Source organism: Phaseolus vulgaris, chromosome 1 (assembly GCF_051622355.1).
Source record: "Phaseolus vulgaris cultivar YP4 chromosome 1, ASM5162235v1, whole genome shotgun sequence".
Classification (NCBI taxonomy): Eukaryota; Viridiplantae; Streptophyta; class Magnoliopsida; order Fabales; family Fabaceae; genus Phaseolus; species Phaseolus vulgaris.
Genome location: NC_143498.1, coordinates 2,408,816 through 2,433,409, shown reverse-complemented (window position 1 = coordinate 2,433,409; position 24,594 = coordinate 2,408,816). Strand labels below are relative to the sequence as shown.

The following is a 24,594-nucleotide window of genomic DNA, read 5'->3' as shown; positions in this document are numbered from 1 at the left end:
ATCCAGCTGAAGATAAACATTTTCTTTGACAATTTTTTTTTTTAATTTTAAACACAAGAAGGCCTAAATGTATAGGCCTTTGTTTTCAATTTATTTACAATGCATTTGAAATTTCGAATACATAACATTATCACAATAACAACATTTGTCTTTATAGATAAGTAACATTATTTTTTCTTTTGGGTGATGAATAGTCTTAAGAATGGTGATGAATGAAGTTCCTTTTTGATATGGTGGAGCAGTTGGAATATGAACTCTCCATGCTATTTCTGTGGAAATATAAGGAAAAGTTGCTAAAAAGTAAGAGAACAAGTTGTCCATAGCAGTTTAAAATATTGACCTTTTCTCTATCTATGCCTTTAAAAGCAAGTTGAGATTTTTATACAAAAAAAAATAGTCAAAGTGCATAATAAAACTTAGAAGACAATTAGTAAGTACAAATCTTTCCTCCCCCTCTCATTCTAACCTAACTTTTATTATTGTTCTTGTATGAAAAGTTGCACATGCAACTTATGATCAAATAATCGGTTAAAGATTCAACATCAAAAATAAAATAATCGGTTAAGATTAAGTTCATTTCTTAATATATTTTTTAATATAATATTAAAGTCAAATATAATCTATTATTATTAATGATCGATTTCGGACCTGTGTATATCAAATCACTAAAAAAAATAAAAAATACTTTTTAATGATTTTTTTTAAAAAAAAGCGTCATATAGCGTATAGTGGACGCTAATGGTGAAAACATATAAGATGATTTCAAACTGGGAATAACTTCCTTTCGAAATGGTTTCTGAAAAGTCACCAAATTGAAAACCTACCATTGTCCATCTAGAATATGAAGAAAATGAGTGAAGAATGGTTTAGGAAAGTAAAAGTCATTAATTATCAAAACCAATGATTATTTATTTTATTTAATACACTTTTTTTCCTTTCTCAAATTTATTAAACCCAATTTTAATCTATTTTTTTGTACATAAGTAATAACAAGTATAAATTCTCCCACTTAAATAGATCGTTCATATAATATACAAAAATATTAAATTTTAAGTATTTTTTAATGAAGAGTATATAATATACGATACAAATGAAATTTAGTGTTTATATGTCGTTAAAATTGTAAATTATTATGTTTATCTTAAAATTAATTAAAATTGTATACTTTAGAAATATCTCGAGATTTTACCAGAAAGAATAAATAACTAACATAAATAAACACACAATTGTATTTTACTTTTACGGTTTTATCGGTAAATACGCACTCCACGGCAGAGGATAATTTGTTCATTTTATTATTTAAAAACATTAAATACTTTTAAAAATTTAAGACGTTTAATACATTTATATATATATATATATAATATTATCTTTGTACAAATTTATTTATTACCTTTTCGTTTTATTGTTTACTTAATAGAAAAATATTAAATGCTCTTAAAATTTTGAAGACTTTAGTATTTAAATATTTGTTAGTTAATGCTTTTTAATTACTCTTTTATATGGGTCATGTAGATATAATCTTTTATGATAATTATAATTCAAGTAAACCCATAATTCGGTAACTAAAAAAACATAAAAGGTTAACTATTTAGATAGAAAACAATAAATACACCGATTTTAGTTATATTAATAAAGTAAATTATATATATTTTTTTCTATAAAAGTTCATTATGAAACTTCACATTTCAATTAGATTTACAATTCATGTAACAAAAGTATAAATTTTGCAAAATTATATCGTTATTTTCATTATTTTAACAGGTTTCAGTTTATGGATTGTAATTTAGAAGATGATAAAGTATAATCTTTACAAAATAAATTAGGTATTTAGTTAAATTTAAAATTAAATGTAATTACAACAGTTGGTTTTGTGTTATAATCAATGGTTATTAATATATTTTGTTGTTAGTCAAATCCTTTTGAAATAATTAAAAAATAATAACGTAGATATAAAGAATTTATACAAATTTGACGAAACTGCACACATAATTTACTCAATTATTTATGCTTTGTTATAATGTAAGTGTCCTTTGTTTTTGTTTTGATACACGCACATCACACTTCTCTTCTGTCCTCACTTTTGGCTCAGTCTTGTGATCTTCTGTGTTCTTCTGTCTTCTTGTGAAGAACAGGTCCATGCCTAACTAACCAAACCAACCATTGAATGGAATGAAAAAATAGTTTATGTTCAAAGGTTGTGTTTCTGTTATTGTCACTGTGTTTATGTTATGTACTTATTATGTTCCTTTGATGAATCTGTTGTCAAGAGGAGAAAAAGTTTCTCTGTGTGATTCATGTGTTTCTCATTAATTTATTCTTGTTGTGTGTGCTTTTTTTTTTCAATCTTAGAGTTGTGAAAAACAGAAGCACTTTCCAAGGAATCTTCAGTTGCCATGTTTCATCACTGGAGCAGTTCACATCAACAGGAAAGCAGCGAGCTTCATGCTGAATCAAAGGTGGGGTGCTTTTTGTTTGGTGATGTTATGTTTTGTTTTGGAAAAGTTTAGGTTGGTTGAATCTGGTGTGCCAGAGGGTCATAAATGAACAGACTTTACGGATCAAAGACCTTGTGTTTCTGGTGTTTTGTTGAGTGAGAATCTTGGTGCTGATTATTCATTGTTCAAAATTGTTCAAGCAGATGAAGGAGCTGAAGGGTGCAATTGGACCCTTATCAGGGCACAGTTTGAAGTATTGCACTGATGCATGTTTGAAGAGATATTTGGAAGCTCGAAACTGGAATGTAGACAAGTCCAAGAAGATGTTGGGGGAGACCCTGAAGTGGAGATCAACCTATAAACCAGAGGAAATTCGCTGGGTAAGTTGTGCCTTAGCTTCTCATTCTAGTTGAATCCGATTTTGGTTAGTAAATTAAGAAGATTTTCTACCGGTACCGGACGAGCTTGTCTTGGCTTTGGTGACCGACCGAGTCAAAGAACATCTCAAGATACACACTAAATGATATTTACAATGGCGTTGAATGAGTCATAATATCCCAAAATACACGGAAAATATCTTCGACAGATCAATTGAAACCGATTCACTGAAAGATGCACATTCCTAATAAGGGACCATGATCCATGTCACTTAATAACTGATGTCCGGTTCAACACGATTGTACAAAATTCATTTTAGTTTCTCAAATTTGAAAACAAAATAGTCCTTAATTTAGTGGTTAGGATCTAAAATCTTCTCTTTTGACAAATTTAAACAAAAACATAGTCTTTTTAGATATTTTGTTGTATTAGATATGATCTAAAATGCTATATGGTAATGTTATTTGTCAGCAAGAGGTTGCAATGGAAGGGGAGACTGGGAAATTGTATAGAGCAAGTTTTCGTGACAGACAAGGAAGAAGTGTTCTTATTCTGAGACCAGGAATGCAGGTATCATGGTTTGGATATGGAGATATTTGGTTAATTGGTTTCAGGTTAAACTATTCACTTTGTTCCTATAAGTTTGGTCCCCATCACTAACTTCAAAGACAACTACAATTTTGAGGGTGATGAAAAAACCTATTCATATACCAAAACTTGAAATGATATGATACTTATAGGAACCAATTGAGTAGTTTTAGCCTTGGTTAAGCTATTATTTCTCAGAAACATTTTGTTGTGTTGCATGTAGAACACTACTTCGATGGAGAATCAGATGAGGCATTTTGTGTATATTTTGGAAAACGCCTTGCTTGATCTTCCACCGGGTCAAGAACAAATGGCATGGTTGATAGACTTCACTGGGTGGTCAATAACCAACAATGTGCCCTTGAAATCAGCCAGAGAAACCATCAACATTTTGCAGAACCATTACCCTGAGAGGCTTGCCGTAGCATTTCTTTACAACCCCCCAAGAGTTTTTGAAGCCTTTTGGAAGGTTTGTTGACACTGTTCTTAATCATTCATTACTTTTCTGGCTTGCAATATGACACAGATTCCATTTTTAAGCACACTCAAGTTACATTTTGTGTTTCTATTGATGCAGATAGTTAAGTACTTCTTGGATAGCAAGACATTTCAGAAGGTGAAGTTTGTGTACCCAAAGAACAAAGATAGTGTGGAGCTCATGAAGTCCTATTTTGATGAGGAAAACCTTCCCCAAGAACTAGGTGGAAAAAGCACAATGCGTTATAACCATGAAGAGTTCTCCAGATTAATGGTTCAGGATGATTTGAAATGTGCAGCATTTTGGGGATCTGATGAGAAGCTCTCAAACCACATTGCTAATGGCCATTCTGCAGCAGTTTTCAATGCAACCTCTCCTGACACATGTTAAGCTCTGTTTGGATTACCATTTGGCGTGGTGAATGTCCATTGGAAGTACTTTGGGAGAAGCATGTTCTTTGTTTAATTTTGGATTATAAGTAATTTTGGAAGGGTAATCCAAACATACACTTAGTTTTAGTTCAGATTATATGAATACTAATCAATATAAAGTCATTACCTCAGGAAAATTAGGACTAAGGTGCATCCCAGATAAGAGTGATTTATTTATTTAATGCATAACTATTCCATCTGATATGATAAACTTGTTCCTAATCTAGCATATGTATACCTCAAGCAGAGGGTCTATTGAAAACTTGACAATGAAAATGCTGTTCTTCAAAATAACTACCTATTCAACTACACAAAATTTAACACATAAGCCATTTATTGTAGCACAATTTTCTGACCATTTACATGAAAACTCTCGTGCCACTTACATCTACATAAACCACCAAACAATCACACGATGAATGTCATTCGATGGTAAAAATCTCACACCGATCAGAGATAACATTGACCAGAGATAAGAACATTTCATCTGCTTTAATGATAGAGATTCCACACCAACCAAAGATAACATTGACCAGAAATAAGGACATTTGGTCTGCTTCTTAATGGCCTTTGACCTAAAATTTCAAACTCATTAGGGTCATATGAACCTCCTTTTAAAATTACGAGTGGTTGCTTGGTATGAACGTGCTAACAAGCCAACCCCTATACCAACTCCTACACAGATGCCAAGTCCAATTCCAACACCAACGCGTACACCAGCATTGAACCATGATAGTTCACCATCTTCCCCATCTACATATGCTGTTCTTTGCCAATACATGCTGTTGTAATCCTCTTCTTGTTCTGCTTTGAAGCTTCTTCTGTAGTCAACAAGCTATAAAGCAAAACAAGTGGAGGTTATAGACAAAAACGCATGCTTACAAAACATGGAAATTTTCACTGCCATAATGTATTATCACTACCTATGAATTTGGATGCAATTTAGAACAAATTAAAGGGGAAATAACTCACATGTTCCGAGTATAATGTTTTACTTGATCAAAAGATCTGTTCAAATTGAATTCTTACTACATTCCAAGAAAATCAAAGCATAGATCAATGCATGTATACTTTCAAGTAAATGTTGCAAAGAACATGAAACCATAATGAAAAATCAAGCTCTTAATGCAGATGCTCAGAATTATCGTGGTTGTGTCATAGAAGAAAGGGAAGAGTTAATGTTCCGGTGAGTGTTTTTCTCAATCCAATTTAGAAATTTACACCATGTAGATGTGTACTCACTTTCGAGTTTAGGCAAGAAGATTGAATATGAGTTAAAAAACATCATTCTTTTGGTTAAAATAATCTTTTTGGCCTCTCATCTTATTTCTATTTATTTATCTTAGTTTAGTTTTTCAAATTTAAAAAGTTTTGTTTGATATCTTGTTCTTTTGATGTCTCGGTACATTCAAAAGTATTGTTCGTTTAAGAGTTTGAAACTCTGTCATGATTATGAAACTACTGGACACACCAGAACAAGTCTTTCATTTGAAGTTAAGGGAACGAAGGTTCAAACCTTCCATTCTCATAACATAGTCAATAACCATATATAAGGTATTGTCCATTTTGGAACTCAAAACTATTTCATTGCGATTTTATCTTAAAAAATATCTTAGAAGGTTAAAAAATAAAAATATATTTAAATTGTCTTTTACCTCAATTCTTAAACGATTTCATACTAGTATCCAAATAATAATCTAACATACACTTTAAGAATTTAAAGTGAAACTCTTCAAATTTTGAGAATAAACTGATAAAGAGAGATGCAAATAACATTGTGGCCTTATTATTTTCAGCCGCTGTCAAGTGTAAAACTGAGGATCATTAATCACTCCAAACTTTAATTGGTATTATAGTGTTTTAATCTGAGAGATTAAATATGATAAAGTTTGGTACAAACAAAAGGTAGAACAAGAGACATCACATGTGCAAATCATGTCAATCATCCATCCACTAGGCGACATATGACAAAATCATTTAATGATTATGTTGAGAACGTGGTGTTGAAAAGTGAATATATTTTACTGATACAATCAGAGGTATAAATAAGAATAAGAGATTATTTCTGTACACTAATCTTGCCAAAAAAATCAGGGAAATAACTGTTCCTACAAATATCATAGCTAAAACGGAAAAAAGACAATACAACAAATTCTAATTATTAACTGCATAATTCAGATCACATTGATAGATCAAGTTCCTTGATCATGATTGCTTTCCTTAATTGTCAACAATAATTCCATATCAGAATCCAACACATGGTCATTTAAAAATTAAACCTCCTCGGAGTTTTGAGAATGAACTGTAAGTATGTACCATGATGTCACATTTCATGTGTTCTTTTTCCAATGAACAGCATACAAGTAAACACACATGATGCACAGAGAGTCCCTACAAAGACTCTGACCTCACTAAGAATTGTCCTTATGGAAGACTCTTTGTAATGTAATAAGACTCTTTGTAATGTAAGGAACATTGAAGAATAAGAAACAGAAAATAATGAAGTAAATTAGTAACTCTCATATATTAGACATTAAGACATGTGGATTTTATGAGGTTGAGTTAGACTTAAAGTCCAATTCTTAATATGATATCAGACTTATTTCAGTCTATCTAATCAGTGTATCTAATGATTCACTTAGGATTAAAGTCCTCTTTTTAATACCCAAAAACAGCAAAGGATACATATTATGTTTATTATCCAGAGATTGTGTCATTTATATGAAATCTTAATCAAAGAAAAACACAGACTTCAAAACATCATGCACAAAAATTTACAGTTCTTTTACCTGCAAATCATGTCCATGATCAGATACATCTTTGTGAAGAAGTTCAGTTGTTTCGTATTCTGGAATGGCATCCAAGGCACATTTCCTATTATGTTTCTTTCGGCAACTGATTTGCAGTGTCTTAGTTAAGATTATAGGTGTTCCTGAGAAGCTGCCAGCAACATAAAGCTCAATTTCAGGGCAAGGCAATTCAGTCACAGCAACATATTTTCCCTTGAAGAAGCCACAACCAGGTGCCATTTCTGTTTGACAACTCATGCTCCATCTCTTCACACTGCTTTTTGATTCCCCATCAAAACCATTGGTATCAGACATCTCCAGAACCCCAGAGAGAATGCAAAGCTCCTTATCATAAACCTCAAACTTCATACTCCCAGTAAAACGTATACTATCTGTGTTAACAAAGGTAGCTTCCTCAGATTTCTTATCCACTCTATCCCTTCTCAGAACTGAAGACTCTCCATCACAGTGAATGCTGCTCCTAACACCATTCACCTCCAGAAGGGTATCAGGACTAAGAGGAATATGATGCAGAGAGAGAAACTCTGGGGTGGATTCATCAACCTGAATTCTACTCACTCTCACATAAAACACTCTTAGATCAAACCAAGGTGATGGCATCATGGTGAAGGGTTTATAAGGAGAGTATTTAATGATCTGAAGGCTTTTGTTACCAGCTTCTCCATTGTATGGTGAATCAAAAGATCCTTCCATATCCACATCCACTCATTCAATCACTTCAAAAATCCTCTTATGAAATGGAAGAAGCATCAAATCTACATCAGATTTCCAATTCAAACCTGCTTCACAATCAGCCAAATACTTGGAATCATCAGATAATTGAACCAACACATCTTGTAAGAAAAAACAAAACTCATGCACACATGGAAAAACATGGTATGAAGCTAAAAATTTAAAGAAACATGGGTTAAAATCATTACAAGGTGGAAACTAAATCATTACTCTGAGTAGAAAAAAAAAGCAACTCTTGAGTTACAACAAAAGAGGAAGAAAGAGGGTGATGAAGTCTGAAACCAAACTTAACTATAGCAAATAACACACACACACACCATGGTTGTTACTATTAGCCAAATCTGTTGAGTTGATGTGAGAAGGAGCACAACCACAAACAAATTCAAAGAGCTCTTTTTCCACAAATAAACTCTAACCACGAAAAATATTTCATCGCAATCTCAAAATCTGATATAGCAGCATGCCCAAACCACTCATTCTTTACATGTAATCAAATTCTAAAACCAAAGTATCTGTCAGATCCTTTTCCACCTTTTCATACAAATCATCTATGTTCTGCCCCGTGGTTTTTGCCAGCTTTCTTTGCAATAATAATAATAATATTAATATCTACCTCGTGTTCTTTACAAAGTATATGATATAGCAGTCTTAGTATCTTAAGTTAATCAGAAATTATATACTGCAAGGTCGTTTTCATGTATCCAAACACAAGGATATTATTGAAGATTATATAGTACAAAGATATTATTGAAGATTATATATTACAGATATACTGATATGAGACGGACACAAACATATGTATAATCCTACAGCTGATACGAGATGGACACACAAACATACGTATAATCTCTAAAATATAGCACACAGAACAGATGTGGGACAAACACTGATCTATATATTATATAATTATGAATTATATAAATTGATAATAAAGGTACATGTAAAAAAGTATGTTTCAGTTTTTTCTTAGGAAGATATTTTTTTATGGCTGGTTTAACATGATTTATTCTTATTTTCATAATCATAAAAAAATTTATGTAATAAGTTTTATTTTTTTATAAAATTAATATATTTCTTCTTTTTAAAATTGTGTTAGAATTATCACAAATTTAATAAATATTTTTTGAATTAACACTTTACCGATAGGTATTCTATGACTATCGGTATCCGATACGTATGTCTGACATAGACACGTCATTTAAGAGAAGTGTTCGAACCTCGTAGTTTAATCCAAATTTTTCATAAACTCAATGAAATAAATAGTTATAATTTTTATTAGAAATTTGAAAAGTATTTGTGCTACATACATTTTATGAAAATATGAAAGAAAGTGATTGTGACATGGTTCATCTTATCTGATAAAATCAGATAAATACGAAGAAACTGCATTAAGAATAAGGATGGTGGTGTGTCAAAAGCTGAAAGTGATATGATGTGATTGTTTGGCCAAGTCTTTTAACCATACTTTAACCTTAGTTTAACCTATTCAAACTTCTACAAATCTGATTTAACCATGGTTGGATTATGCAGTATTTAAATCGTTAATGTAAGTATGATTTAATATTTATAACATTAGGTGACGTGCTTTCAAAATCATCGCGTGTTATCACTTGAGATTTTTTTTTTCTTAAAGATAATATTTCTAATAACTATTAAATGTTATAGTCTTTCTCTATATTTTTCTTCATGGTTTATCTTTTTTTATTATCATAAAAACGATATTACCGTTTTTTTTTTTTCTGAAATTTTGTGTTGTTTTGGATTTATAAAGCATGGTAGCTGAAAAACTTTGGTAAGCTTCTTCATGCAACTTCACAATTTTTTGGCACCCCATAATTTTTAAAATAACTTTTACCATTTTTAAAGTGGCTTATGAATTATACATTAATGTTTTTCCAAGTTTCTGGATGAGGGTTTATGAGATTTTTCAAACATAATTTTTCAAGAACAAAATTTTCATGACAAAAATTTTCTACCTCTCATGTTTTCTCCACTTAAAAAAGCTCAACATATCACACTACAATATAACAGAAGTTTTTTCTTTGGGTGTCCTCAACAATTACCTTTGAATTGTCCAATCAAAAAGTGACTTCAACATTCCATAATTTATAATATTTTTTAATGTAAAAAATACTTTCAATTTGTACAATTAAAGACACTCTAATATTTCATAATTTGAATTTTTTTATGAAAAAATGACTTTTGGAGTAATTTAGAAGTTAAAAGTATCTCTCTCGGATTAAACAAATCAAAAATACAATAAATAACTTTTAAATTATGTAATTTGAAAGTTTTTTTTTCAACAAAATAATTTTTCGATTGTATATTACAGAAAACTTTTAAATTGTATAATTCAGGAAGTTTATGTACTAATACAGAAAGTTTTTTGGATTGCAAAATAAAATAAAAAATAAACCAAAAGGATAAAAGTGGAGATTTTTATATTTATGAGGTGTAAAAGGAAGGCATAGGGTGCAAAAAGAAATCACCTTCTTCGGTCCCATGGAAAGCCTAACAGGTCACCGTTTATTGCTGAACGAATTTGTAGCTTTCTCTTAGGTATTATTGTTAGACTGTTTCTTTCTGCACCTCCATACTTTCTTCTTTCACCTTCATAAATTTTCGAATTTCCAAAAATACCCATTTATAATATTCCACATTACATAATCTGGAAGTTATTTTTCAAATTTGTAATTAGCTTCCAGATAACATAATCAGGAAGCTTTTTTCAGATGCATGATTACTTTCCGGATTACATAGTCTAGAAGTCTTATTTAACTTATGGATTATGTAATCGGAAGTCTTTTTTCAAACGAGTTTTCGGATTACATAATCTAAAAATTATTCTATGGCTCTACGAAAACTTGTGAAATTTTGCCCTACTTTCTACAATTTTATTCTGGGTGCGTATTGCGCTGAAAAAAATCCACACAAGTACTTTCATACGTTGTTTGCACCTAGGTAAGGAGGCACGTCCATAAAAAAATCACAAAGAGAAGATATGGGGAAGAAAATCCAGGACGTCTTGTTTTCGAAAAACCAGTTTAGTTCGCTCTCAGTCTGGATTTACTACGCCTTACTCCTTGGGTATTGTCTGAAATTTTTACCAGACGTTCGTCACTGTGTCTGTTGTGTTTTGGCTAAGATTTGAGCCCCAGACTCGTCCCACAAGAATGACAATAAATTTTTTATTCATCACTGCCAGGGCTGAAAGGAAGGTTCGTTTGTGTGCAAAACTATTTGATTTTTTTTCGTGGGTGAATACTTATCCCAAATTAAGGGGAGATTCTTGCGTGGAATTTCAGGAAAAAACTATTTCGGGAGAATTTTTCAGAAATTTTGTGCAAACCAGTTTTATTCTAGGTCCGTATTGGGTTGAAAAAATTCACAGAAGTACTTTCATACGTTGTTTTCACTCAGGTAAGGAGGCACGTCCATAAAAAAACACAAAGGGAAGATACGGGGAAGAAAAGCTAGAACATCTTGTTTTCGGAAAACCAGTTTTGTTCGCTCTCGGTCTGGGACTAACTACGCCTTACTCCTTGGGTATTTTAGTCTGAAATTTTTACCAGACGTTCGTCACTGTGTTTGTTGTGTTTTGACTGAGATTTGAGCCCCAGACTCATCCCACAAGATTGACAATAAATTTTTTATTCATCACTGCCAGGGCTGAAAGGAAGGTTCGTTTGTGTGCGAAACTGTTTGATTTTTTTCGTGGGTGAATACTCATCCGTTTGCCCTGAAATTTGTCGCGTTTTGTCCCAAATTAAGTGGAGATTCTTGCGTGGAATTTCAGGAAAAAAATATTTCAGGAGAATTTTTCAGAAATTTTGTGTACACCAAGACTATCCTCTACGAAAACTTGTGAAATTTCGCCATACTTTTTGCAATTTTATTTTGGGTCCGTATTGGGCTGAAAAAATTCACACAAGTAGTTTCATACGTTGTTTGCACCCAGGAAAGGAGGCACGTCCATAAAAAAATCACAAAGAGAAGATACGGGAAAGAAAAGCAAAGACGTCTTGTTTTCGGAAAACCAGTTTTGTTCGCTCTCGGTCTGGGACTTACTACGCCTTACTCCTTGGGTATTTTGGTATGAAATTTTTAGCAACGTTCGTCACTGTGTCTGTTGTGTTTTGGCTGAGATTTGAGCCCCATATTCGTCCCACAAGACTGACAATAAATTTTTAATTCATCACTGCTATGGCTGAAAGGAAGGTTCGTTTGTGTGCGAAACTGTATGATTTTTTTCGTGGGTGAATACTCATCCGTTTGACCTGAAATTTGTCGCCTTTAGTCCCAAATTAAGTGGAGATTCTTGCGTGGACTTTCAGGAAAAAACTATTTCGGGAGAATTTTTCAGAAATTTTGTGCAAACCGAGGCTATCCTCTACGAAAACTTGTGAAATTTAGCCCTACTTTCTGCAATTTTATTATGGGTCCATATTGCGCTGAAAAAATTCACACAAGTACTTTCATATGTTGTTTGCACCCAGGTAAGGAGGCACATCCATAAACAAAACACAAAGAGAAGATACGGGGAAGAAAAGCAAAGACGTCTTGTTTTCGAAAAACCAGTTTTGTTCGCTCTCGGTCTGGGACTTACGACGCCTTACTCCTTGGGTATTTTGGTCTGGAATTTTTACCAGACGTTCGTCACTGTGTCTGTTGTGTTTTGGCTTAGATTTCAGCCCCAGACTCGTCCCACGAAATTGGCAATCAATTTTTTATTTATCACTGTCAGAGCTGAAAGGAAGCTTCGTTTGCGTGCGAAACTGTTTGATTTTTTTTCGTGGGTGAATACTCATCCTTTTGACCTGAAATTTGTCGCGTTTTGTCCCAAATTCAGTGGAGATTCTTGCGTGGAATTTCAGGAAAAAAACTATTTAAGGAGAATTTTACAGAAATTTTGTGCAAACCAAGGCTATGTCCTCCACGAAAACTTGTGAAATTTTGCCATACTTTATGCAATTTTATTCTGGGTTTGTATTGCGTTGAAAACATTCACACAAGTATTTTCATACGTTGTTTGCACCCAGGTAAGGAGGCACGTCCATAAACAAATCACAAAGAGAAGATACGGGGAAGAAAAATCAGGACGTCTTGTATTCGGAAAACCAGTTTTCTTCGCTCTCGGTCTGGGAGTTACTACGCCTTACTCCTTGGGTATTTTGGTCTGAAATTTTTAACAGACGTTCGTCACTGTTTCTATTGTGTTTTGGCTGAGATTTGAGCCCTAGATTCGTCTCACAATATTGACAATAAATTTTTTATTCATCACTGCCAGGGCTGAAAGGAAGGTTTGTTTGTGTGCGAAACTGTTTGATTTTTTGTGTGGGTGAATACTCATCCGTTTTACCTGAAAATTGTCAAGTTTTGTCCCAAATTCAGTGGAGATTCTTGCGTGCAATTTCAGGAAAAAAGTATTTGAGGAGAATTTTTTAGAAATTTTGTGCAAACCAAGGCTAACCTCTACGAAAACTTGTGAAATTTCGCCCTACTTTCTGCAATTTTATTCTGGGTCCGTATTGCGCTGAAAAAATTCACACCAGTAATTTCATACGTCGTTTGCACCCAGGTAAGGAGACACGTCCATAAACAAATCACAAAGAGAAGATACTGGGAAGAAAAGCCAGGACGTCTTGTTTTCGAAAAACCAGTTTTGTTCGCTCTCGGTCTGGGACTTACTACGCCTCACTACTTGGGTATTTTGGTCTGAAATTTTTACCAGACGTTCTTCACTGTGTCTGTTGTGTTTTGGCTGAGACTTGAGCCCCAGATTCGTCCCACAAGATTGGCAATAAATTTATTATTCATCACTACCATGGCTGAAAGGAAGGTTCGTTTGTGTGCGAAACTTTTTGATTTTTTTCGTGGGTGAATACTCATTTGTTTGACCTGAAATTTGTTGCGTTTTGTCCCAAATTCAGTGCAGATTCGTGCGTGGAATTTCAGGAAAAAACTATTTCGGGAGAATTTTTCAGAAATTTTGTGCAAACCGAGGCTATCCTCTACGAAAACTTGTGAAATTTCTCCCTACTTTCTGCAATTTTATTCTGGGTCCGTATTTCACTGAAAAAATTGAAACAAGTACTTTCATACGTTTTTTGCACCCTGTTAAGGAGGCACGTCCATATACAAATCACAAAGGGAAGATACGGGGAAGAAAAGCCAAGACGTCTTGTTTTCGGAAAACCAGTTTTGTTCGCTCTCAGTTTGGGACTTACTACGCCTTCCTTCTTGGGTATTTTGGTCCGAAAGTTTTACCAGATGTTCGACACTGTGTCTGTTGTGTTTTGGCTGAGATTTGAGCCCCAGATTCGTCCCACAAGATTGGTAATAAGTTTTTTTATTCATCACTGCCACGACTGAAAGGAAGGTTCTTTTGTGTGCAAAACTGTTTGATTTTTTTCGTGGGTGAATACTCAACCGTTTGACCTGAAATTTGTTGCGTTTTGTCCCAAATTAAGTGCAAATTCTTGCGTGAAATTTCAAGAATAAACTATTTCGGGAGAATTTTTCAGAAATTTTGTACAAACCAAGGCTATCTTCTACGAAAACTTGTGTAATTTCTCCCTACTTTCTGCAATTTTATTCTGGGTCCGTATTGCGCTGAAAAAATTCACACAAGTAGTTTCATACGTTGTTTGCACCCAGGTAAGGAGGGACGTCCATAAACAAATCACAAAGAGAAGATACGGGGAAGAAAAGCCAAGACGTCTTGTTTTAGGAAAACCAGTTTTGTTCGGTCTCGGTCCGGGACTTACTACGCCTTACTCCTTGGGTCTTTTGGTCTGAAATTTTTACCAGACGTTCGTCACTTTGTCTGTTGTGTTTTGGCTGAGATTTGAGCCCCACATTCATCTCACAAGATTGGCAATAAATTTTTTATTCATCACTGCCAGGGCTGAAAGGAAGGTTCGTTTGTGTGCGAAACTGTTTGACTTTTTTCGTGGGTGAATGCTCATCTGTTTGACCTGAAATTTGTCGCGTTTTATCCAAAATTCAGTGGAGATTCTTGCGTGAAATTTCAGGAGAAAACTATTTTGGGAGAATTTTTCAGAAATTTTGTGCAAACCAAGACTATCCTGTACGAAAACTTGTGAAATTTCGCCATACTTTCTACAATTTTATTCTGGGTCCGTATTGCGCTGAAAAAATTCACACAAGTACTTTCATACGTTGGTTGCACCCAAGTAAGGAGGCACGTCCATAAACAAATAACAAAGAGAAGAAACGGGAAAGAATAACCAGGACGTCTTGTTTTCGGAAAACCAGTTTTGTTCACTCTCGGTCTGAGACTTACTACGCCTTCCTCCTTGGTTATTTTGGTCTGAAAGTTTTACCACACGTTCGACACTGTGTCTGTTGTGTTTTGGCTGAGATTTGGTCCCCAGATTCGTCCCACAAGATTTGCAATAAGTTTTTTATTCATCACTGCCAGGGCTGAAAGGAAGGTTCGTTTGTGTGCGAAACTGTTTGATTTTTTTCGTGGGTGAATATTCATCTGTTTGACCTGAAATTTGTCGCGTTTTGTCCCAAATTCAGTGGAGATTCTTGCGTGGAATTTCAGGAAAAAACTATTTCGGGAGAATTTTTCATAAATTTTGTGCAAACCAAGGCTATTCTCAACGAAAACCTTTGAAATTTCGCTCTACATTCTGCAATTTTATTCGCTGAAAAAATTCACACAAGTACTTTCATACGTTGTTTGCACCCAGGTAAGGAGGCACGTCCATAAACAAATCACAAAGAGAAGATACGGGAAAGAAAAACCAGGACGTCTTGTTTTCGGAAAACAAGTTTTGTTCGCTCTCGGTCTAGGACTTACTACGCCTTCCTCCTTGGGTATTTTGGTCTGAAAGTTTTACCACACGTTCGACACTGTGTCTGTTGTGTTTTTGCTGAGATTTGGTCCCTAGATTCGTTCCACAAGATTTGCAATAAGTTTTATATTCATCACTGCCAGGGCTGAAAGGAAGGTTCGTTTGTGTGCGAAACTGTTTGATTTTTTTCGTGGGTGAATACTCATTCGTTTGACCTGAAATTTGTCGCGTTTTGTCCCAAATTCAGTGGAGATTCTTGCATGGAATTTCAGGAAAAAACTATTTCGGGAAAATTTTTCAGAAATTTTGTGCAAACCAAGGCTATCATCAACGAAAACTTGTGAAATTTCGCCCTACATTCTGCAATTTTATTTGCTGAAAAAATTCACACAAGTACTCTCATACGTTGTTTGCACCCAGGTAAGGAGACACGTCCATAAACAAATTACAAAGAGAAGATATGGGGAAGAAAAGAAAAGCCAGGACGTTGTGTTTTCGGAAAATCAGTTTTGTTCGCTCTCGGTCTGGGACTTACTACGCCTTACTCCTTGGGTATTTTGGTCTAAAATTTTTACCAGACGTTCGTCACTGTGCCTGTTGTGTTTTGGCTGAGATTTGAGCCCCAGATTCGTCCCACAAGATTGACAATAAATTTTTTATTCATCACTGCCAGGGCTGAAAGGAAGGTTCGTTTGTGTGCGAAACTGTTTGATTTTTTTCGTGGGTGAATGCTCATCTGTTTGACCTGAAATTTGTCGCGTTTTGTCACAAATTCAGTGGAGATTCTTGCGTGGAATTTCAGGAAAAAACTATTTCGGGAGAATTTTTCAGAAATTTTGTGCAAACCAAGGCTATCATTTACGAAAAGTTGTGAAATTTCGCCATACTTTCTGCAATTTTATTCTGGGTCCGTATTGCGCTGAAAAAATTCACACAAGTACTTTCATACGTTGTTTGCACCCAGGTAAGGAGGCACATCCATAAACAAAACAGAAAGAGAATATACGGGGAAGAAAACTCAGGACGTCTTGTTTTTGGAAAACCAGTTTTATTCGCCCTCGATCTGGGACTTACTACGCCTTAATTCTTGGGTATTTTGGTCTGAAAATTTTACCAGAAGTTCGACACTGTGTCTGTTGTGTTTTGGCTGAGATCTGAGCCCCAGATTCGTCCCACAAGATTGGCAATAACTTTTTTATTCATCACTGCCAAGGCTGAAAGGAAGGTTCGTTTGTGTGCGAAACTATTTGATTTTTTTCGTGGGTGAATACTCATCCGTTTCACCTGAAATTTGTCGCGTTTTGTCCCAAATTCAGTGGAGATTCTTGCGTGGAATTTCAGGAAAAAACTATTTCGGGAGAATTTTTCAGAAATTTTGTGCAAACCAAGGCTATCATCCTTTACGAAAACTTGTGAAATTTCGCCCTACTTTCTGCAATTTTAGTCTGGGTCCTATTGCACTGAAAAAATTCACACAAGTACTTTCATACGTTGTTTGCACCCAGTCAAGGAGGCACGTCCATAAAAAAATAACAAAGAGAAGATACGGGGAAGAAAAGAAAAGTCAAGACGTCTTGTTTTCGGAAAACCAGTTTTGTTCGGTCTCGGTCTGGGACTTACTACGCCTTACTCCTTGGGTATTTTGGTCTGAAATTTTTACCAGACGTTCGTCACTGTGTCGGTTGTGTTTTGACTGAGATTTGAGCCCAGATTCGTCCCACAAGATTGGCAATAAATTTTTTATTCGTCACTGCCAGTGCTGAAAGGAAAGTTCGTTTGCGTGTGAAACTGTTTGATTTTTTTTCTAGGTGAATACTCACCCGTTTGACCTGAAATTTTTTGTATTTTGTCGGAAATTCAGTTGAGATTCTTACGTGGAATTTTAAGAAAAAAATATCCTGGGAGAATTTTTCTGAAATTTCATAGAAAACCAAGCCTATCTTCTACCGAAACTTGTGAAATTTTGCCCTATTTTTTGCAATTTTATTATGGGTTCGTATTTCGTTGGAAAAAATCACACAAGTACTTTCATATGTTGTTGTGACACAGGTAAGGAGGCAAATCCATAAACAAATCAGAAAAAAAAGATACGGTAAAAAAAAGTCAGGACGTTTTGTTTTCGAAAATACAGTTTTGTTCACTCTCGGTGTGGGACTTACTACGCCTTACTCATTGGGTATTTTCATCTGAAACTTTTACCAAACCTTAATCATTGTGTCAGTTGAGTTTTGGATGATATTTGAGACACAAATTCGTCTCACAGAATTTGGAATAAATTTTGTATTCATCACTGCCAGGGCTGAAAGGAAGGTTCGTTTGTGTGTGAACAGTTTTGTTTTTTTCCTAGGTGAATACTCATCCGTTTGATATGAAATTTGTCGCGTTTTTTCCCAAATTCAATTGAGATTCTTACGTTTAATTTTTGGATAAAATTATTTCGGGAGAATTTTTCAGAAATTTTATAGAAAACCAAGGCTATCCTCCACAGAAGCTTGTGAAATTACGCCCTTTTTTTTGCAATTTTATTCTGGGTCCGTATTGCGTTGAAAAAAATCACACAAGTACTTTCATATGTTGTTTGCATCCAGGTAAGGAGGCACATCCATAAACAAATCAAAAAAAGAAGATACGGGGAAGAAAATCCATGACGTTTTGTTTTCGAAAAACCAGTTTTGTTCACTCTCGGTCTGTGACTTACTACGCCTTACTCCTTGGGTATTTTGGTCTGAAATATTTACCTGACATTCGTCATTTTTTCTATTGAGCTTTTGCTGAGACTTGAGCCCCAAATTCGTCCCACAAGATTTGCAATAAATTTTTTATTCATCACTGCTAGGGCTGAAATTAAGGTTCGTTTGTGTGTGAAACTGTTTTATTTTTTTCCTAGATGAATACTCATTTGTTTGACCTGAAATTTGTCGCATTTTGTCCTAAATTCAGTCGAGATTCTTACGTTGAATTTCAGGAGAAAACTATTCCATGAGAATTTTTCAGAAATTTTATTGAAAACCAAGTCTATCATCTACCGAAACTTGTCAAATTTCGTCATACTTTTTGCAATTTTATCCTACGTCGGTATTGCGTTGAAAAAATTCACACAAGTACTTTCATATGTTGTTTGTACCCAAGTAAGGAGGCACGTGCATAAACAATTCACAAAAAGAGGATACGGGAAAGAAAAATCAGGACGCTTTTTTTTTCAAAAAACCAGTTATGTTCACTCTCGGTCTGGGACTTACGACGCCTTACTCCTTGGAAATTTTAGTATGAAATTTTTAGCAGACATTCGTCATTGTGTCTATGGAGTTTTGGATGAGATTTGAGCCCGAAATTCGTTCCACAAGATTTGCAATAAATATTTTATTCATCACTGCCAGGGTTGAAATTAAGGTTCGTTTGTGTGTGAAACTGTTTTATTTATTTCCTAGATGAATACTCATCTGTTTGACCTGAAATTTGTCGCATTTTGTCCCTAATTTAGTCGAGATTCTTACGTTAAATTTCAGGAAATAACTATTCCAGAAGATTTTTTCAGAAATTTTATCGAAAACCAAGGCTATCTCTACTGAAATTTTTGAAATTTCACCATACTTTCTGCAATTTTATTTCTGGGTCCGTATTGCATTGAAAAAATTCACACAAGTACTTTCATATGTTGTTTGCACCCAGGTAAGGAGGCACGTCCCTAAACAAATCACAAAAAGAAGATACGAGGAAGAAAAGCCAGAACGTTTTGTTTTCGAAAAACTAGATTTGTTCACTCTCGGTCTAGGACTTACTACGCCTTACTCCTTGGGTATTTTTGTCTGAAATTTCTACCAGACATTTTTCATTGTGTCTATTGAGTTTTGGTTGAGATTTCAACCCCAAATTCGTCCCACAGGATTTGCAAAATTTTTTTATTCATCACTGCTAGAGTGAAAAGGAATGTTCATTTGTGTGTGAAACTGTTTGATTTTTTTCCTAGATAATACTCATCCGTTTGACCTGAAATTTGTCGCGTTTTGTCCCAAATTCAGTCAAGATTCTTATGTGGAATTTCAGGAAAAAACTATTCTAAGAGAATTTTTCATAAATTTTATCAAAAATCAAGGCTATCCTCTACCAAAACTTGTGAAATTTCGCCTTATTTTCTGCAATTCTATTCTGGGTCCGTATTGCATTGAAAAAAAATCACACAAATACTTCTTATGTTGTTTGCACCCAGGTAAGGAGGCATGTCCATAAACAAATCACAAAAAGAATATATGGGTACGAAAAGCCAGATCACAAAAAGAAGATACGGGGAAGAAAAGCCAGAACATTTTGTTTTCGAAAAACCCATATTTGTTCACTCTCGGTCTGGGACTTACTACACCTTACTCCTTGGGTATTTTTGTCTGAAATGTCTACCAGACATTTTTCATTGTGTCTATTGAGTTTTGGCTGAGATTTCAACCCCAAATTCATCCCAGAGGATTTGCAATATATTTTTTATTCATCACTGTCAGGGCTGAAAGGAAGGTTCATTTGTGTGTGAAACTGTTTTATTTTTTGCCTAGGTGAATACTCATCCGTTTGACCTGATACTTGTGTCAGTTTGTCCCATATTCAGTCGAGATTCTTACGTTGAATTTCAGCAAAAAGTTATTTCGAATGAATTTTTCAGAAATGTTGTGCAAACCAAGGCTATCCTTTACCAAAATTTGTGAAATTTCGCCCCACTTTCTGCAATTTTTATTCTGAGTCCATACTGCATTGAAAAATTCCGAAAACATTCACATAAGTACTTTCATATGTTGTTTGCACCCATCTAAGGAGGCACGTCCATAAACAAATCACAAAAAGGAGATAAATGGAAGAAAAGCCAAGACGTTTAGTTTTCGAAAAATCGATTTTCTTCACTCTCTGTCTGGGACTTACTACGTCTTATTCCTTAGGTCTTTTTGTGTTAAATTTTTACAAGACATTCAACATTGTGTGTATTGAGTTTTGGCTGAGATTTGAGTTCCAAATTTGTCCCACAACATTTGCAATAATTTTTATTCATCATTGTCAGGGCTGAAAGGAAGGTTCGTTTGTGTGTGAAACTGTTTGATTTTTTTCCTAGGTGAATACTCATCCGTTTTACCTGAAACTTGTTGCATTTTGTCCCAAATTCTCTCAAGATATTTACGTGGAATTTCAGCAAAAAGTTATTTCGAGAAAATTTTTCAAAAATTTTGTGCAAACCAAGACTATCATTTACCAAAATTTGTGAATTTCGCCCCACTTTTTACAATTTTTATTCTGGATCCATACTATGTTGAAAAATTCCATATTCAAGGTGGACCTTCTCAACTTTTTTAGTTCATGCTTTGGTTCAATAAACAAACTACTAAAACATCCCCTTCAATCCAATCTCTAAAATAGTAAATTTAGGAATTTATTTTTCTTATATATTATTATTCTTGTCTACTTATAAATAATATCAAATTCTAATTCACAATTGACTTGACTACTATAAAAAAAATTTGCAAAAAATATTAATTCAGATCTAACAATAAAACTTTAAACCCTAAACTCCAAATCTTAAATCTAAATGAACAATAAATGGGTTGATCACAATATATTAATCTAAATGAACAATAAATGGGTTGATCACAATATATTAGAATTTATTTTTTAAGTGGAATTATTTGTATGAATTATTGAGTGAAGTATATAATTGGTGAAATAAGATAGAAGAAAATGATGGTAGAAAGTTACATAAAATCCAAAGGCACATGGAAGGGGAAAGATTTTCTCTGGATTCGCATTTCAATGGTCATGATGAATCGGTCCCACCCAAGATGGCTATGATAGGATTAGCCCCTACCCTTACTTTCAACCCTCACCAAAAGTCCAACAAAATAATATTATTATAAAAATAAAAAATTATAATAGGAATAAACCATAAAAATGGTTGATTTTATAAAATAGAAATCCATGAAAACACTATCCTAAAATATATCATAGATAAAATTGATTAAACTAAAACTTTCATTAACCAATGAATAAAAACACTTTGGGGATGTACTCAATGTGAGAAATATAGTAAATAAACATTGTAAAATTCTCTATCACCACTTTAATTATTTATATGTTCTTTCATTTATCTTTTTTATTTTTCATTTCACATTAAAGTCTTTCTATTTGTTTTATGATATTTATATTTATATTTTTGTTTGTTTACTTTTGAAATCATTTTAAAGCTTTCAATAGTCTACTTTCATGTTATTTACAATTTTGCAAACTTTTTTTTTCTAATTTATAGTTATTCAAATCCTTTACATTTTCTCGTTACATTTCTTTATATTTGCATGCACTACATACAATTATTGTTTTTCAAATTAAATCATTTTTATTAATATTTATAATTTTCATACAATTATTTTTTTCAATTAACATTTGCTTTTTTTCTCTAATGTCTACGGTTTTCATTTTAAATAAAAAATGGTAAAACTATTTTGAATTTGATGTGAGTTACTCTTGTTAATATTAAAATTGTTGACAATATAATTTGAGATGTTTGAATAATACAATTGTAATTGATGATTGCGTTTTTATTGTTTTTAAACATAATGTATTTAGATGATTAATTTGAGTTATACGTGGGATGCTATGCAAATTCTGTATTAAATGTGTGGAAATATGTATTGCTAGAATAGATAAAATATGAATTGAACTATTTGACTTTCAGTAGTTAAATTAAATACCTGATTGAATTTATTTATTTTACTAAATAAATCAGTTTAATCTTAATTATAAATCCAATTCATAGAAACGATTCAAATTTAATCTTTATTAATGTATTATCTCAGAAAATACATTTATTTTAATAAAAAAATGTATTTAGTAAATTGCAATCACATTCATGCTTTTTTTGTCTTACTTTTATTCATTCTCTAACGAAAAATCAATTAGATACTAACTACTTTATTTTTAAAAATAAGATAAAAATATATTTGGCAAATAAAAATTGTTCGTGTGATAATTAATTTAAATGAGACAAAGCAAAGTATTACGTTCAATTAATTTAAACGGATGTTTCAACTATTACAATGTAGAAAAAACTAAAAAAGATTATTTTCCCAAAAAAATAATGAAAACATAACCAGAAAAAGAATGACAAAATATCTACCTGGCCAAGTTTTATGGGAAAATTGTAGTTTGCAAATAATATTATATTAAATACTTTAAATTATAGAATATAATTTAATAATACTACAAAATGTGTATAATTCAATAATTTTACGTACTAAAGATGTATTCGAATAATTTTTTATCATAAAATTTTACTGTAAATAGAAGATAAAATAAAGTAACTAAATTTTATTCATATACTTAAACAAGTTATATAATTTATTTTCTTAATTATCAATTTTAAATTATATATAAATTAATTTTAACTTATAATTTTTTTTATAAATATTTCTTCAGAACATAACTATTTTTTATTCAAAAAATATTTTTAAGGAAAACCTCACGTTTCTAAATAATATTTTATGTTGATTATAACAACGTGATGACCGCTTAAGCGTTGACTTTAACTATGCTCAAACAAAATGAATGTTACATTGTTTGTGTTAAGGAGATTTCTCAATAGACTATTTGTTGTTAATACGTGATATAGTTGTATTTTATATGCAAGTAATATGCTTTTATACACGATTTATGGATGATATGTTGTATAGAGGTGAGTTTAATTATATATGTTTTGGAGATGTAAATGACTTATGTTGAGATGCATGCATTATATATGTATTTTTTTGGTGGTAAATTCTTTATGGACTCCTTATATACATGTATATATGATTAGTATATGTGTATATAATGTTTGATCCTGAATTGACTTTGAATGAGTAGTTGCATGACATTTAATGAGTGGTGTAAGAATACCTTGGGTAGTATTGTACCATGAATTCATGTTAACATACGTATTTTGTGTTTCATTATTGTCTAATCAGGTAGAAAGAACTTTAGGTGGTGAGGAGTTGATAGAGACTTATACATGACTTGGTAACACGTGTACATTTAGCTTAATGACATATACTTTGCATCACCCTAATATTGGAACATAAATCAACCAAGTTTTGATGGGTTTAGGATATAAAAGATGTTAGTCTCTAATAAGACTAATTTATCATGATTTAGAGTCTTCTAGAAATTTATTCATATTAATTTAAGGACCAATTAAGACATTTAAGAGTAGTAGTGATTTAAAGGAGATGAAGTATAAATATTTTATTATCTAAATTAAAAAACTCATAAGTAAAAAATAACTTATTCAAACTTCATTTCACAAAAATCACAATCTGTATAAAATACTTTTTCTTTGTATTCTCTCTATAGTTATGAATGATCTATTTATCTTTTCTTGAAGACTAAACCATTTTTATCTGATCAGAATTATTATCAGTAAAAAGAATACACAACTTTTTTTAAAAAAATCCATTTAAAATTTGATAAGAATCTAAGATACACTTAATTGTATATTTTTTATGTTAATATAATTAGCCTATCATTATAAAAGATATTAAATAAGTAAGGTATTCTATTTTTAATATACAAAGGTTACAAATAATTGTAAAAAAACAACTAGACAATAACTTTATCCATATTTTTTAATTATGTATAGAATAAATCATATTTTTCAATTTATTTACCATAAAAATAGAAGATAAGTTTGTAGTGGTTTTATTAGCTTTCTAAACATCATATATATATTAGCCTTTGAATTAGGATGTATAGTGAATTAAATTAAGAGTTAATGCTAGTAGCAGAAAGTAGAAGTTGAAAATCAGGTTTTAATATTAATGATAAAAAATATATATAAGCTGAAAAGTCAAGTGTTAACCAATAATTTTAAGAAAATATCAAAGGTCCTTATTATAGATTATAAACAAAATATAA

General features: G+C 32.6%; 2 protein-coding genes across 10 annotated transcripts; one reads left to right on the top strand and one right to left on the bottom strand.

The window, feature by feature from the left end:
• Positions 1-2,028: 2,028 nt before the first annotated feature.
• On the top strand, positions 2,029-4,604 carry LOC137816417 (Sec14p-like phosphatidylinositol transfer family protein). Its single transcript, XM_068619548.1, has 6 exons — positions 2,029-2,197; positions 2,353-2,459; positions 2,642-2,818; positions 3,288-3,386; positions 3,628-3,873; positions 3,982-4,604. Exons 2-6 carry the CDS (start codon positions 2,397-2,399, stop codon positions 4,270-4,272), a joined length of 876 nt encoding a protein of 291 aa, XP_068475649.1. The 5' UTR covers positions 2,029-2,197; positions 2,353-2,396; the 3' UTR covers positions 4,273-4,604.
• A 25-nt stretch (positions 4,605-4,629) lies between these two features.
• Positions 4,630-8,585, bottom strand: LOC137816415 (Erythronate-4-phosphate dehydrogenase family protein). Of its 9 annotated transcripts, none has more exons than XM_068619541.2 (3): positions 8,387-8,585; positions 7,103-7,902; positions 4,630-5,148 (listed from the first exon to the last, which is right to left on the bottom strand). In XM_068619541.2, the coding sequence occupies exons 2-3, from the start codon at positions 7,814-7,816 to the stop codon at positions 4,912-4,914; spliced, it is 951 nt and encodes a 316-aa protein (XP_068475642.1). In that variant the 5' UTR covers positions 7,817-7,902; positions 8,387-8,585; the 3' UTR covers positions 4,630-4,911. The 9 variants fall into 9 exon arrangements, with proteins under 9 accessions (XP_068475642.1, XP_068475639.1, XP_068475648.1 ...); XM_068619538.2 differs by having other exon boundaries at positions 8,173-8,496; XM_068619547.2 differs by having other exon boundaries at positions 8,272-8,417.
• Positions 8,586-24,594: the final 16,009 nt, after the last annotated feature.